The sequence below is a fragment of the Phacochoerus africanus genome, chromosome 15 (genome assembly GCF_016906955.1).
Source record: "Phacochoerus africanus isolate WHEZ1 chromosome 15, ROS_Pafr_v1, whole genome shotgun sequence".
Taxonomy (NCBI): domain Eukaryota; kingdom Metazoa; phylum Chordata; class Mammalia; order Artiodactyla; family Suidae; genus Phacochoerus; species Phacochoerus africanus.
In genome coordinates, this window is record NC_062558.1 from 74137899 (window position 1) to 74152290 (window position 14392).

General features: G+C 51.4%; 1 protein-coding gene across 2 annotated transcripts in view; it reads right to left on the reverse strand.

Moving 5' to 3' along the window:
• LRRC20 (leucine rich repeat containing 20) overlaps positions 1–14039 on the reverse strand; it is an 82977-nt gene extending 68938 nt beyond the window's left edge. The window contains exons 1-3 of one of the 2 annotated variants that reach the window (XM_047761759.1): positions 13930–14039; positions 12878–13093; positions 7384–7528 (exon numbers count right to left, since the gene is read on the reverse strand). In XM_047761759.1, coding sequence (XP_047617715.1) covers positions 7384–7465 — 82 coding nt within the window. In that variant the 5' untranslated portion in view covers positions 7466–7528; positions 12878–13093; positions 13930–14039. The remainder of the gene's footprint in view (positions 1–7383; positions 7529–12877; positions 13094–13929) is intronic. The other variant, XM_047761758.1, reaches the window with a different exon arrangement.
• Between the last annotated feature and the right edge of the window lie 353 nt (positions 14040–14392).

Genomic DNA, 14392 nt, shown 5'->3' on the forward strand with positions numbered 1-14392 from the left:
TGCTGTGGCTGTGGCGTAGGCTGGTGGGTGTAGCTCCAATTCGATCCCTAGCCTGGGAACCTCCATGTGCTGTGGGTGTGGCCTTAAAAAGCAAAAAGCAAAAAAAAAAAAAACTGTGTGAAAGGACAGGCAGCCTTTGTGGGTTGCTTAGGACTCCAAGTTTTCCTCTCAGGTCACTGTGGAGGCATGGGATCAATCCTCAGCCCAGCACAGTTGGTAAAGGATCTGGCAGTGCTGCAGCTATAGCTTGGATTCAATCCCTGGCCCGGGAACTTCCATATGCCGAGGGTGTGGCCTTAAAAAAAAGAATAAATTAGTATTCCCTTAAGTCAGATTTTTTAGTAGGAGGTAAAAGATTTATTGGATTTAGCTGGCAGCTGCAGCTCCAATTTGACCCCTAGCCTGGGAACTTCCACGTGCTACCACTGCGGCCCTAAAACGACCAAAAAAAAAAAAAAAGATGTATTGGATCTAAAGAAAAGTTTCACTATATTAAATAAGATTTTTTAAAGAAATACAGCTTTGGAGTTCCCGTTGTGGCTCAGTGGTTAACAAATCTGACTAGGTGGGGGAAAAAAATGTAATTGTAATGTATACATGTAAGGATAACTTGATCCCCTTGCTGTACAGTGGGAAAATAAAAGAAAAATAAATAAGTTCCAAAAAGTAAGCATCAAATATAGATCAGCAGAAAACAAACCACCCTTAATCAAAGGAATTTCTGCAATCTTGTGGATATTATTCAACTAAAAATAGATTTCTTAGAAGAAGAAAGCAAAATATATAGAAACCACAAAGAGCTATTTCAGTTTCCATCAGTGCTTAATGGTAGTGGCCATATTGCATTGTAACCTAATTTAATTTAATAAACATGTAGTTGTAAACTAAAAAAAAAAAAAAAATCCGACTAGGAACCATGAGGTTGTGGGTTCGATCCCTGGCCCCGCTCAGTGGGTTAAGGATCCGGTGTTGCCGTGAGCTGTGGTGTAGATCGCAGACACAGCTCAGATGCCATGTTGCTGTGGCTGTGGTGTACGCCGGCAGCTACAGCTCCAATTAGACCCCTAGCCTGAGAACCTCCATATGCCATGGGTGTGGCCCTAAAAGGACAAAAAGAAAAAGGAAAAAGAAATACAGCCTTAAAAGTTAAACTCAGTGGATGGGTTCAAGAGTAGATTGAATACACATGAAGAAGCAAATGGTGAAATGGAAGGCAGATCTGAGGAAATTTCTCAGAATGTTGCATAGAAATAAAAGAGAAAGAAAATACACGGGAGCAATGAAGGCACAGAATGGAGGGACCAAAACAAATTCCAGGCAAAATAGACTCGAGGGAGGGGGGAGAGCAACACGCTAAGAGCTAATGACTCAGAATTTTCTTTTCTTTTTGTTTTTGTTTTTTTGTTTTTTTAGGGCCACTCCCACGGCGTATGGAGGTTCCCAGGCTAGGGGTCGAATCAGAGCTGTAGCCGCTGGTCTACGCCAGAGCCACATCTTCGACCTACACCACAGCCCATGGCAACGCCGGGATCCTTAACCGACTGAGCGAGGCCAGGGATCGAACCTGCAACCTCATGTTTCCTAGTCAGATTTGTTAACCACTGCGCTACAACGGGAACTCCTAATGACTCAGAATCTTCTTGAAGTGAGAAAGAGTATAGAAAGGATGAAAAGAGACATCAAACATCTGCCCCCAGCATTAAAGTCTGAGACAGAGCAGGGCCCAGAAATGATAGCTCCTCTCCCCCGCCCCCCGGCTCACCATGGTCTTTCCCTCTTCCCATTTTGCCAGTGCCTCGATCCCAGCCAGGCAAGCCCTCCCTTCCCTCCCTCTCCTAAGCCGTTCCAAATCCTGCTCTTCTGCAATAACTGTCAGTTTGTAAAGCCATCCTCCCAAATCTGGAAGCCTCCCCCTTGGAGAGGAATGAGGTGCAGAGTGGCCTAGCCTACAGGTCCACTGGCTGCATGTGCTGTCACGGGAAGCCAGCAAGGTCAGACAGAGGCCACGCAGGGGTACAAGGACCCAGGGAAGTCCAGGTGGGCATGAGGCCTTTACAAAGAGGAAGAACTAACTTGGGAGACAAGGGGTGGATGGAGAGGGAAGCGTGGTTCAGGGGAGGGGGGTCTGAGTTCGGTGCTGAGTTTCTAACTCTTTGCAAGCTTATTTGAAAAATTTAGAAGGGTGGAGTTCCCATCGTGGCACTGTGGAAACGGATCTCACTAGGAACCATGAGGTTGCGGGTTCCATCCCTGGCCTCGCTCAGTGGGTTAAGGATCCGGCGTTGCCCTGGCTGTGGCATAGGCCAGAGGCCACAGCTTGGATTGGACTCCTAGCCTGGGAACCTCCATATGCCGTAGGTGCGGCCCTAAAAAGACGAAAAGATGAAAAAAAAAAGAAAGAAAGAAAAAAAAAGGAAAAGAAAAATTTAGAAGATGCTGCTGAGGAGTGAGGGGCTGAAGGAAAGTGGCCTCCACTCAAACCAAGGGACACACCAGGAACCAGGTAGAAAGGAGCTCACCTTTTAGGGGTCAAGAGGCCTGGAGTGAGGCAACAAGGGCTAGGAACCAAAGCTCAGGCTGCAGGAGGAGCAATCTTGGTTCCAGAGAGAACCCACAAATGCCTGAGGGGGCGCAAGTGAGGGTGACCGTGGTAACCTACCTGAGTGAGGTGAGGGTGGGGGTAAGGGGGCTCTCCCCAGCCCAGTCTCTACAGGGAGTTCCCGCTATGCAGCCATCCCAGGAGGCCTGTACCCCTAGTCTGTGCCCAGAGAGACAAGGTGGGGAACTCAGCAGAAGGAAAGCCCATTCCACACCCAGGGGCAGGGCTGAGACCTGAACTTGCTTCTTACTCTACTGCGCTGTTGGGAAGTGGGTTTTACTTTCACTCTCTAGAGTGGCAGGTGGTCCTTTCCCTAAAACCTATTTTTCTCTCTGTTTAAGAATAATAGGAGTTCCCGGCATGGCACAGTGGAAACGAATCCAATTAGGAACCGTGAGATTGCAGGTTCAATCCCCAGCCTCGCTCAGTGGGTTAAGGATCCGGTGTTGCCATGAGCTGTGGTATAGGTCACAGATGTGGCTCAGATCTGGCATTGCTGTGGCTCTGGCGTAGGCCAGCAGCTGTAGCTCCGACTAGACCCCTAGCCTGGGAACCTCCATGTGCTGTGGGTGCGGCCCCACAAAAGAAAAGGAAAAAAAAAAAAGAAGAAGACTATGTTCATCATTGAACATTTGGGAATTTCAGAGTAGTATTTTCTTTCTTCTTTTTCTTTTTTTTTTAAGGCCACATCCTTGGCATATGGAAGTTCCCAGGCTAGGGGTCGAATCGGAGTTGCAACTGCCAGCCTACACACAACCATGGCAACACCAGATCCAAGCCAAATCTGCGACCCAGGCCACACCTTAACCCACTGAGTGAGGCCAGGGATTGAACCTGCATCCACACAGACACTATGTCGAGTTCTTAACCCACCAAGCCACAACGGGAACTCCAGTATTTTCTAACATCCATCTTCGTCCTAGTGCTTTCCAATTTTTATCTATGTATATATACATGCTTAACATAATTGGCATCTTGCTGTCTATACAGCTTGGGATCCTTGTTCTTTTCCAGTTCACATTATACATGAGAATTTGCTAATCTTCATTTGAGCACGTAATGAAATTTACATGCCGTGGTTAATACCTACATAAATTGCATTATGTAGCTGTAACAAAAGTTATTTAAGCCATGTTCCGGTGCTAGTTTTTTAGGCTGCTTTAGATTATTTGCTATTTTACATGAGAGCCGTATTGGGTTACTTCACCTATCTTTCAAGACCCATGCCAATTCCCACCTCCTCCAGAAAGCCTTCCCGGATTCCTTCAACCCCCAGCAACATCTCCCACCTCTGAATTATGACCACCTGTGATCCCTCTGACACAGCTCAGCACGGAGCCTGTGTGTCACTCATTGCACGCACAGTCCCAGGTCCAGAACCCCATTGCATTTATCCCTGGGAGTCCCCTAGCACTTTGCTCACAGCAGGTGCTCAATACATGCTGAATGCCCAGCCCCCTCAAACTGCACAAACCTGATGAGCTCCACTTGCCAGAGGGTCAGGACTACAGGCACCCACAGTGGCCCGTTCTGTCATCCTGCTTTTTTGCTGGAGAGTGAGGAGGTAAAAAGGACCCCTCTCACTCAGCCCTGACTTTACAGAGCCACCCAGCCACCTCCATGTGAAGGTCTCCAGCTTTCACCAAGACTGCCAAGGCCAAAGTATTAACTCCTCTCCTAAGTTGGCAAACTGGCAAATCTCAAATCCCAAATTGACAAATCTCACAAGCCTAGCGATCCACAACCATCTGTCCCACCCCCACCCCAGGACAACGTGGTGGGGAGAAGGCCCAGACACTGGTGACAGCCAGTCAGGGTTCCAATCTCAGGCCAGGCAGGGCGGCCAAAGGCCTGACTTGGGTTTTGCAGTGGGCGTGTCCTGAGCAGGGAGAGGAGCTGGTGGCAGGGTGCCCTACCTTACACATCCTGAGCACTTCCCCCCAGGCAGGGCGTCCACTCCTCAGCTCACAGAAATCACCCCCCTCCCTGGCCCACGGCGGTAACTGAAAGTTTAATCTCTGATCCCCAGACCTTGAGGTCTAGACTCAACACGCACAGCCCTCCAGGCTCTCTGGCGCTTTCTCTCTTCACCTCCCCAGTGTCCCTGCCGCCACTCTGCAGCGACCCCACTCGGGTGCAGCCCTCCCTGTGCCTGGGCCATCGGCCTCCTCACTGCTGTCCCCTGAAATCCTCCCTCAAACAGCACTTCCTCAACGAGGTCAGAATCCTGCTCTCCTTCCTCTGCAGCCCCTCCACCGGGCCCCCTTCTCACGTCTGGAGGAAAATGAGGTGCAGTCTCTCTCCCGGTGACATTTTAAGGTAAGGGTAGGTTATTCACTGCAGAGATCTGTCAATTTGCAATTTGCGCTGAACTCCCCATCCCAAGGCAATGTGAAGACACCGAGCCAGGAGGCTGGCTGACATCTGGAGTAGGTAGTAGGTGTGTCTGTGGTGGGGGAAGGGAAGGGACTTAGGCCCCACTCCAGCCCTTGAAGATGAGAAAAAATTAAAAATCATGGCTGGGGAGTTCCCGCCGTGGTGCAGTGGGTTAATGATCTGGCTTGTCTCTGTGGAGATGCTGGTTTGATCCCCAGCCCAGCACAATGGGTTATGGGTTTGGCATTGTGGCAGCTGTGGCATAGGTTGCAGCTCCAGCTTAGATTTGATCCCAGGCCTGGGAATTCCCATATGTCACAGGTGCAGCCAAAAGAGAAAAAAAAAAATCATAGCTGCTGGAGTTCCTGTGTAGCACAGAGGGATGAGTATCCAGTGTTGTCACTGCAGTGGCTCCAGTCGCTGCTGTGGCTCTGGTTCAATCCCTGGCCTAGAACTTCTGTGTGCCATGGGTGCAGCCAAAAAAAAAAAAAAAAAAAGCTTCCAACTGAGCTACCTACGTGCAAAGCATCTTATAGACATGATACCACCTTGGTGGGGGAGGCACAATGACCATCCCCATTTTATGGATGAAGAAATCAAGGCTCTGAGAGGTAAGGCAACTAGGAGGTGGCAGAGTAGAGATTAAAATCCAAACCATTTCAGTGGTGGAGAGCCTGGAGCACTTGGGTAAGCGAGCAGAAGAGTGATCAGTACAGCAGTTCCCGTCATGGATCAGGGGAAACGAATCTGAATAGCATCCATGAGATTGCTATGGATGGTTTGATCCCTGGCCTTGCTCAGTGGGTTAAGGATCCGGGGCTGCTGTGAGCTGTGGTGTAGATCACAGACACGGCTTGGATCTGGCATTGCTATGGCTGTGGCATAGGTCAGCAGCTACAACTCTGATTTGACCCCTAGCCTGGGAACATCCATATGCTGTGGGTGCAGCCCTAAAAAAGACAAAGTAAAAAAGAGTGACCAGCACAGGATTCCAGAGTTCCTTTCCTGTGGGCCCATAGCCCTCAGCTCTCTAGCCTGAGGTGCTCCTGGACCTGAAACTTCCCTCCAAAACCAGAGCAATGTTTGAGTTCTGTTTATTGACAGAGGAGATGCTTCTTTCACTATAGCTCAGTACAGCAGACACCTGCAAGCGCGTGCTTACGAAGTGCCAGACACTGCTCTGGCTCTAGGCAGGTGAGAGACAAAAGACCACAGGATCCCTGCCCTCCGGGGACACTGAATGAGTGCTACAGAGGAGGAAGGGAGTGGGTGGGGAGGGGGTGGATGGGGTAGGCCTGAGAGCTTCCTGGAAGAGGTGGTGCCTACCTGTGTTTTGAAGGCTGAATGTCCCTCCACTTCCTGGGCCACCACCCCCTACCCCTGGAGCCTCAGACACACCTGACCAATGGCTGCTTGCAGAAACGCTTTACCTTTCCTGTGGGCCTTTGCTCAGGCAGTAACCTTCATGGCAGTGCTCCTTCACACACATCCCTTCTTGCCTGTAAAGCTTCTCCCCACATGCCAAAGGCCCAACTCAAATCCCACTCTGTTCACCTGCACACTCATCCACTAAGCAGGACTGCGCTCACCTCCTCTCTGTTCCTGCAACATACCTGTGGCTCTAAGGTGCCAAAGCATTCCAGAGGGTCATTCTCTCTCTCTCTCTCTCTCTCACACACACACACACACACACACACACACACACACACGAACACACTGAATCCCCTGCTGACCCTTGTGCATGGCAGATCGTCAACAAACATCTGCTAAATGCAATCAAATAGGATGGTTTGCTTAAATGCTTACAGTCTTAAGGTAGCTGCACGAGCTAAAATGCTATGACCAATTCAACAATACATGACACAATTCAATTAAAACAGTGGTGTGAAAAGGGACCTCCTGGCTTGATAATCTGAAAAAAGACCCATTTTGCCTTCGATCCTCCTCATTTGAAGACCGTGGCTAGTCATGCCTGGTGGGTACCATCCATCATGGGGAGGTTGTGAAGCTTCACTAAGGCCACACTTGTGAGGCACCTGCACAGGGCCTGGTTCAAGGGGCTACTCAGCAGGGCCAGCTATTGCCCTTTGGTCCAAGGGTACACACACACTTGGAGTCGTGTGCAGACTGAGGGCAGGGAGGTGGGCTCCAGGTGGATGGAACTCTTCCCTCAGTGTTTTTCAAACCTCTATGACCATGACCCATGGTAAGAGATACATCTTACGCTGGAATTCCATATACACAATCTAAACACAGCTGCAGGAAAAATCCATGGAACACTGCTCCTCCTGCCAAGGGTATATGCTGACACTGTCTCCTTAACCTTCTCTTTCTATCTCAGCTCTAACCTAAGCCCACCAACCACCTGCAGGGCACCCTACAGCTCGAAGAGCCATGCACTCACTCACCCAGGGTGTCGGAACCACTCTCCACCGTCTCGTTGACCTTCCTTGCAACTCTGGCCACGGCCTCACCCATCTTCCTCAGCATGCAGACGCAGATGTCCTGATGCCAGCCACCGGGCTGGTCTGCTGCTTATAAGGGGACCTGGGCCTGGGGAAGACACAGGGCTGTGAAGCACCTGCCCACCAGCTGGGGACCCGCCTCCTGAATCTACCCTCCCCGGGAGGCTGGCCCACAGGGAAGGCCCCAGGCCACTCACCTCCTCTTGAGTATCCTAGAGCCCGGGCTACAATCAGCTCAGCCTCTGCCCATCAGAAGGGGGGATATCCCTGCCCTGCTGGTTTCCTGGGAGGATCAACACGTGCGACCTCGCCAGGGCCTGAGCCAGTGGCCAGGAGGGTGTGAGGATGCAGGTGTGCACTGGCCTGTGACTCACTTAACAGGTGGAGCAGTGGAAGGAGGGGGGGCATGCAGCCAAGTGCAAGGGAGAGACACCTGGCCCTCCATCCCATAGCCCTGTACACAGGACAGGTCCTTCAGCTCTTGATTCATCTTACCTCTGCCAGGATCCTCCCACCGGAAGTGGGGACACAAAGGTGAATGAGAAGGAGCCCTGTCGAGTCAGAGCTCACAGTCTCACAGGGAGGTGGTGTCTAAGAATTCCCTTCCCTTGCAGAAATATGGAGGGAAGATTACAGTTTTAGCCAACGAGCTGTTTATCAGCCTGATGCTGAGTTTACCAGCAAGAGCCCAATGGAAAAGGTATGGGGTGGGGCGATAGGGAAATGACAGAAGGGAGACTGGATCACTGGGGAGAAAAGTCTTAAAAAAGGGTGAGGATGGAAGTTCCTGTGGTGGTGCAGAGGAAACAAATCCATCTAGGAACCATGAGGTTTTGGGTTCGATCCCTAGCCTCGCTCAGTGGGTTAAGGATCCAGCGTTGCCATGAACTGTGGTGTAGGTCGCAGATGCAGCTCAGATCTGGCATTGCTGTAGCTGTGGTGTAGGCTGGCAGCCGCAGCTCCAATTCAACCCCTAGCCCGGGAATCTCCATATGCCGCGGGTGAGGCCCTAAAAAGACAAAAGACAACAGAAAAAAAAGAAAAGAAAAGAAAAAAAAAGAAGGGTGAGGACACCATCAAAATGATTAGGTGCTGAAGACCTAAAGGACTCTGGAAATGTCACCAACTCCTTTTTATTACAGAGAAGGAAGGCAGAGAGAGGGACTAAATGGCCTGGCCAAGGTCAAAGTAAATGACAATAATCCAGCCCAATTGCATACCCAGTGCTCACTTCTTTACAAAAGTCACCTATAGCCCCTGGCAGCAGTGCCCCATGGAGAGAATGAACTTGAGACCAAGGTCGGTGCCCTTTTTTGCTCCTGGGTCCCAATCCCAGCATCACAGATAGCTCAAGGCATTCAAATGAACACATCAGAGGGTCAAAGGCAGAAGAATACAAAGGGCAGAGAAAAGGGGGTGACAGTAGTATTCACGGCTGTAAACAGATACCAAAAAAAGTTCCCATGTGCTCAAGTGGACAGATTGGCCCAGCCAAGCCCACCCAGCTGCTTAGGGAGGGTCAATGATGACTTCAGTGTGTGTGTGTGTTAGTGCCAATCGCCGAGGAGGAAGACAGGCCTGGTGCCCACTCCTGCCATTTATTAGCCGAGAAGCCTTTGGCAAGATTCCTAACTACTCTGAGCCCCAGTTTCTTCATCTGAGTAGATCTAGTAAGACCTACCTCACTGGGTTCATATGAGGATTGAAAAAATATATACACCTTTCTAGCCTAGGGCCCAAGACTCATAAATTACTTAATAAATGCTAGCTGCAATGATGAAACAGTACACGTGCAGACATGACAGGAGCATCTAATCCCAGCTACATACCCATATGACTCTGAATAAACAAGTCATAGGAACACATCTTTAAGGAATGAGTAGAAATTCCATCTCTCCACCTCCAGGAAGTCTTCCTAGATTGCCCCAGCCCTCAGTATTCTCTCCTCCTTGAGCTTCAGTAGCACTTAATGCCTTAGCACAAGCCACCTGGGTTATTTACAAGCTTTTAAAAATATACATACTTGTCTCCCCAATTATCCTAAGGGCAGCTTAGGGCAGGGAGTGGATTTATACTGTGTTTCCCCCTGCCCCCTTGCACTTTATTTTTAACTATTTTATTTTATTTTGGGGGCACACCCGCGGCATGTGGAAGTTCCCAGGCCAGGGGTTGAACCTGCAACAGCAGTGACCCAAGCTGCTGCAGTGACAACGCCAGATCCTTAACCTGCCACACCACAAGGGAACTTCCTTCCCCCGGCACTTTACACCATACACTGAAAATAGATGCTCAGTTAGTACCTCTCAATGGCAATGATAATCAATGACCATTATTTGGGTTTCAAATCTAAGTCATCAATTGACTCTTACAACAAATCTAAGGCACGGTGTAAATGAGAGGGGTCATAAGTTCAAATTCCTAACAATGCCAGGTAGGCGATGTGCATAAGGTAAGCCAGGGTAGCACATTAGGGAATAGTGAGGACTATGGCAAACTAGATCTAACACCTTCATCATGCTACCTTTAAAACCATCCCCCTAAGCCTGAGTCACAGCAATGTTGCTGGACTCTTGGTGATTCAGTGTGATGCCTTTATAAATGAGAACACTGAGGACACAAGAAGAGAGGTAAATCAGCTGGACAGAAAGACAAAATCTAGGTCTCCTAATTCCCAGCCTAGAATTCTTCCTACATACCATCTCCCTCCTCTTCCCATTCAGCATCAAAAGCCACAAACATGTACTGAGCATAAGGTATAGGGCGTAACAATGAAGCAAGAGGAAGGAAATACAGGAAATAGCTCTGACTTACTATTCTGATGAGGAAGACTTTTCCAAGGAACATCACTGAGGCAATTCGAGCCTCATAACAGAATGGAAAGAGAAGATAAATCTCCAAGCTGCCCAGGGCCTGTGCTAACCCTGGTGGGATTGTCTAGGCTAACTGCTTTCTTTTTCAGTTGTTTGTTTTTTTGTCTTTTTAGGGCCGCACCTGCGGCACACACAAGCGCCTAGTCTAAGGGCAGAATCAGAGCTGCAGCTGTGGGCCTATGCCACAGCAACATGAGACTGAGCCACGTCTGTGACCTACACCACAGCTCACGGTGGCCAGATCCTTAACCACTGAGCGAGTCCAGGGATCAAACCCACATCCTCATGGATACTAGTCAGGTACTTAAACCACCAAGCCACGAGGGGAGCTCCTGGGCTGACTACTTTCAATCAGGCATTGTGCTTGCAATTCTACTAGCTGCCACCAGGTGGGAGTAGTGGTGCCTTAGGCCATAGAGCCCATTGATGAAAAGGAACCAGATTAAAAACCTTACCCCTGGTGACAAGCTCAGACACCCTACAGTGTGGCTCAGAGACTGGACATCGAAGCAGGAATAGGAACAACCCTAAAGTATGGGTGTCAGAGAGAGTCACTAGGAAAAGGGGCCCCTTACATTCCAGAGGATGCTCTGGGTACAGCACAGATGTGTTCTAGACTCCAGAGGTTCCTACTGCCTAAAATCACCACCCCCACTAATGGGTGAGGAAACCACCCTCCCTTCACCCAAAACTACCTGTCCCCCCAGGGAGAATTCCTTCTAAAGTCCAGCTGACAGTCCCTCTCCCAGGCCACATGACCAAGGCCTGTCACTCTTTGGCAGCAGCAGGGCTATGGGAGGAGAGGGTGGCTGGGCCACATGTGGTATAAAGCCCAAGATGGAGTAAGAGGGCCCCAGCGCTGAGGGAAGAACAAACTTGAGATGACAAGAATCTGGAGTGGGTCCCCATAAGGGCTCCTACAAGGTTGTCCAAATTCCCTGACTGGTCCTTTCTGCCCCAACCCAACACTGGACCTCTTTGACCTAAAAACAGAAAGAATATATCATGGAGTTCCCGTCGTGGCGCAGTGGTTAACGAATCCGACTAGGAACCATGAGGTTGCAGGTTCGGTCCCTGCCCTTGCTCAGTGGGTTAACGATCTGGCGTTGCCGTGAGCTGTGGTGTAGGCTGCAGACACGGCTCGGATCCCACGTTGCTGCGGCTTTGGTGTAGGCCAGTGGCTAAAGCTCTGATTCGACCCCTAGTCTGGGAACCTCCATATGCTGCGGGAGCGGCCCAAAGAAATAGCAAAAAGCCAAAAAAAAAAAAAAAAGAATATATCTAGCATGTAACAGGAGCCCAGAAAGAAGGGGGTGGGAGTGAGGCATAAAGAAAGTTGTTCTTCCTCTGTTTTGAACTGTTTTGAAGAAAATCAGAGAATTGCCCGAGTCACATAGAAGTGATGGAGAGAGGTATAGACCCACTCCTCAATGAGTGCAAAGCCCCCTAGGCAGGGCCACCTGAGGATGCAAGGGGCCCTGTCTATGCAAGCAATTTGAGTCAACAAAAATCAGTGTGTCAGCACCATTCTGGCTGCCCAGTGTCATGCAGTTCCATGAAAGAAAGATCATGCCAGCCAGTGACAGCCATCAGTATACAAGGAAGCCCTCAGGGAACCAGACCCCAACCACAGGGCCCCAACTTCATAGGCCCAAGTTCTTGGCTCCTTAAGGCATCTGGTCAACCCCACAGGCAGAAGTAGTGAGAGCAGATCAGAGAGGGTCCTAAAGAGAAACAAGAACTGCCAGCCCACATTGGTCTGTTCTGGGACTGGGGTCCCAGACATTGGAGGGCAGCCTTAGAAAATTTCAAGGAAAGTGCTCCAAATCCTGGAGACCCTTCAGCACAGGGCCCAAACTCGCACTCACACAGCTGCTGTCCCAGGAAGACATCCCTCTCCACAAAGTCCCAGTTCTTCTTTCCTCAGAGTGTGCACCACTGTTCCAAGGAATGTCTAAATCCAGCAAACATGTTCTATAAGGCCCACACTGAGGGAGTATAGGTACATAGACAGGGGATGAGCCAGAATGAGCTTTCCATCAGGTAAGAGAGACTAAGTGACAAGAAAGCAGAATAAGCCAGAAGCCACAACACCAGGCCTGAGGAGCATGTGTGCCCTCTGCCATGAAGGCACATTCTATGGCTGGGAAAAGGGGACAGAGCCAGGGGCTAAGCAGAGGCACCCAAAATGATGAGAGAAAGAGGGAGAAAGACAGCCAGTCTGCCCCCAGATTAGTGGGGAAAGGGCTGGAGACCATCCTATCAATCTATTCTGTTTCTCTGCAAGGAACTAGGAAAGTCTTTTGAGGAGAGCAGCCTAATCCAACCAGTTTTCCCACACTAAGGCATTACTAATATGTGATTAAACCGGTACAGATGGTAAGTTAGGATCTAAAAGATGAAATGCCAGCAAAGAAGTTGCCCTGCTCTGAGAGCTGGCAATTCGGCCCTCCTGCATCTATAATCTGGTTTCACCTGGATACAAGGTTTGGGAAGGGTTGGTTTTTGCTTAAATACTGACTGCAGCCCTCTGCTAGGGTTCCCACCCTCTTCAGTGAGAACTCTACCTTATCTGAAGCCTGGAGATCCGTGCAAAAGAGCTGCTGCGACACCACGCCTGCACCAGCTGCCCCTATATTTAGTTACTGGCGTGGTCACTTGGGAACTTTAGAGCCTGGTAGCCGCTCTGAAGGGCAACTCGAGCCTCTTGAGCCATGTGTGCAAGCTCCCCCTCACCAATGGCTCCAGCGGGGTTCTCTGGACCACGGCAAGGGACGGAGCTGCTGGGGAAGTGAGAAGCAGTCATCTGGATCGGACCCAAGCAGCCCCGAAGGCCCACTCGAGGCCAGGCAGAGTTGACCCAATTTTCCTCCCAAAGAAAAGAAGCCCGCTGGGGCATGAGCGGGACGGGCTGGCGTCTTGTTTTTGAGCCATGGGGTTCTCAGAGCCCCGCGCATGGCTCTCTACGGGCATCTAAGCATCCTCCGGCTGCGCCTCCCAGGATTGAGGGCGGTGGCCACTCCGGGGTCCCCACGCCTCGCGCTGGGGGCCTGCCTCACCGTCTTCCCCACCCCCCTGGTTCCCGCAGCCAATGGCTCCTCGTTGCCGGCCCTCCGTTCGCCGGGCAGGCGGGGACTGGGGAGAATAAAGCAGGCAGAGGGGGGAACGCTGGTGATCGCGGAGGCCCAGAGGCACGCCCTGGGGCAGGCGTATTCAGCCCCCCAGAGAGAAAGCAAACCCCGAAAATGTGGCTTCAGGGACGAAATTTACGAGAGCCTCTCCCAACCGGGGCGCCTCCCGCGGGGAACGGAGGTCCTCTCGCCTCCCCAGGCTCCCTATTCCCTGGTACCGCTGCGCCCGCTCCCCGAGCCAGCCGGGGTCTAGCTGCAGTCGGCAAGCCAGAGCGGTCGCGGCGCCGGGCCCCTGGGCACCGAAGAAACCTCAGCTGGTGCACCGCTTCTCCTTCCACCCGGTGACTTGGGGGAGGGGAGGGCACGCTGCAGAATCGGAGACACTTCTCTCTCTCCCCCAGCCCCTTGGGCGCTTAGCCTCAGACTCCGTTTACTTTGCGGGGCACGAAGGTGGGGCCCAGTTGCTGGCTGCTCACTGCTCCACTTACGGCGACAATGCCTCCTAGCGCCCTGCGCAGCGCAGTCACGCTCCCTCGGCCGCCGGCGGCGCCCCATGCAACAGCAGCTCGCGGGAGCCGGCCGGGAGGGGCGCGAAGGGCTGCGGGTTCTGAGCGCGCTGCTGCCGGGCCAGTCGCTGGGCTAGGAACGGCGCGGGGGCGGGAGCATGCCGCCGAGCGCAGCCAATCAGCGCGCGGGTCCCCACGCCGCTCCCGGGAAAGGCGCGCCCGGAAAAGCTGCCCGCGCGCTCTCGTCCGCAGGGTGGATCCGCTTTGTATTCCACTTCTGGAGGGAAAACGCTTAGCGGGGCGGGAGTGTAGACGGGAGTGTGCAACAGATCCAGGATCAATAGGATTGAGCCTCCAGGTTTGTTTTTCTCAAGGTAGGGGAGTTGAATTAGCCAGATCAGGGGGACTTTGGGAAGCGCGAAGGTGGGGACTAGAGAGCTTTTCC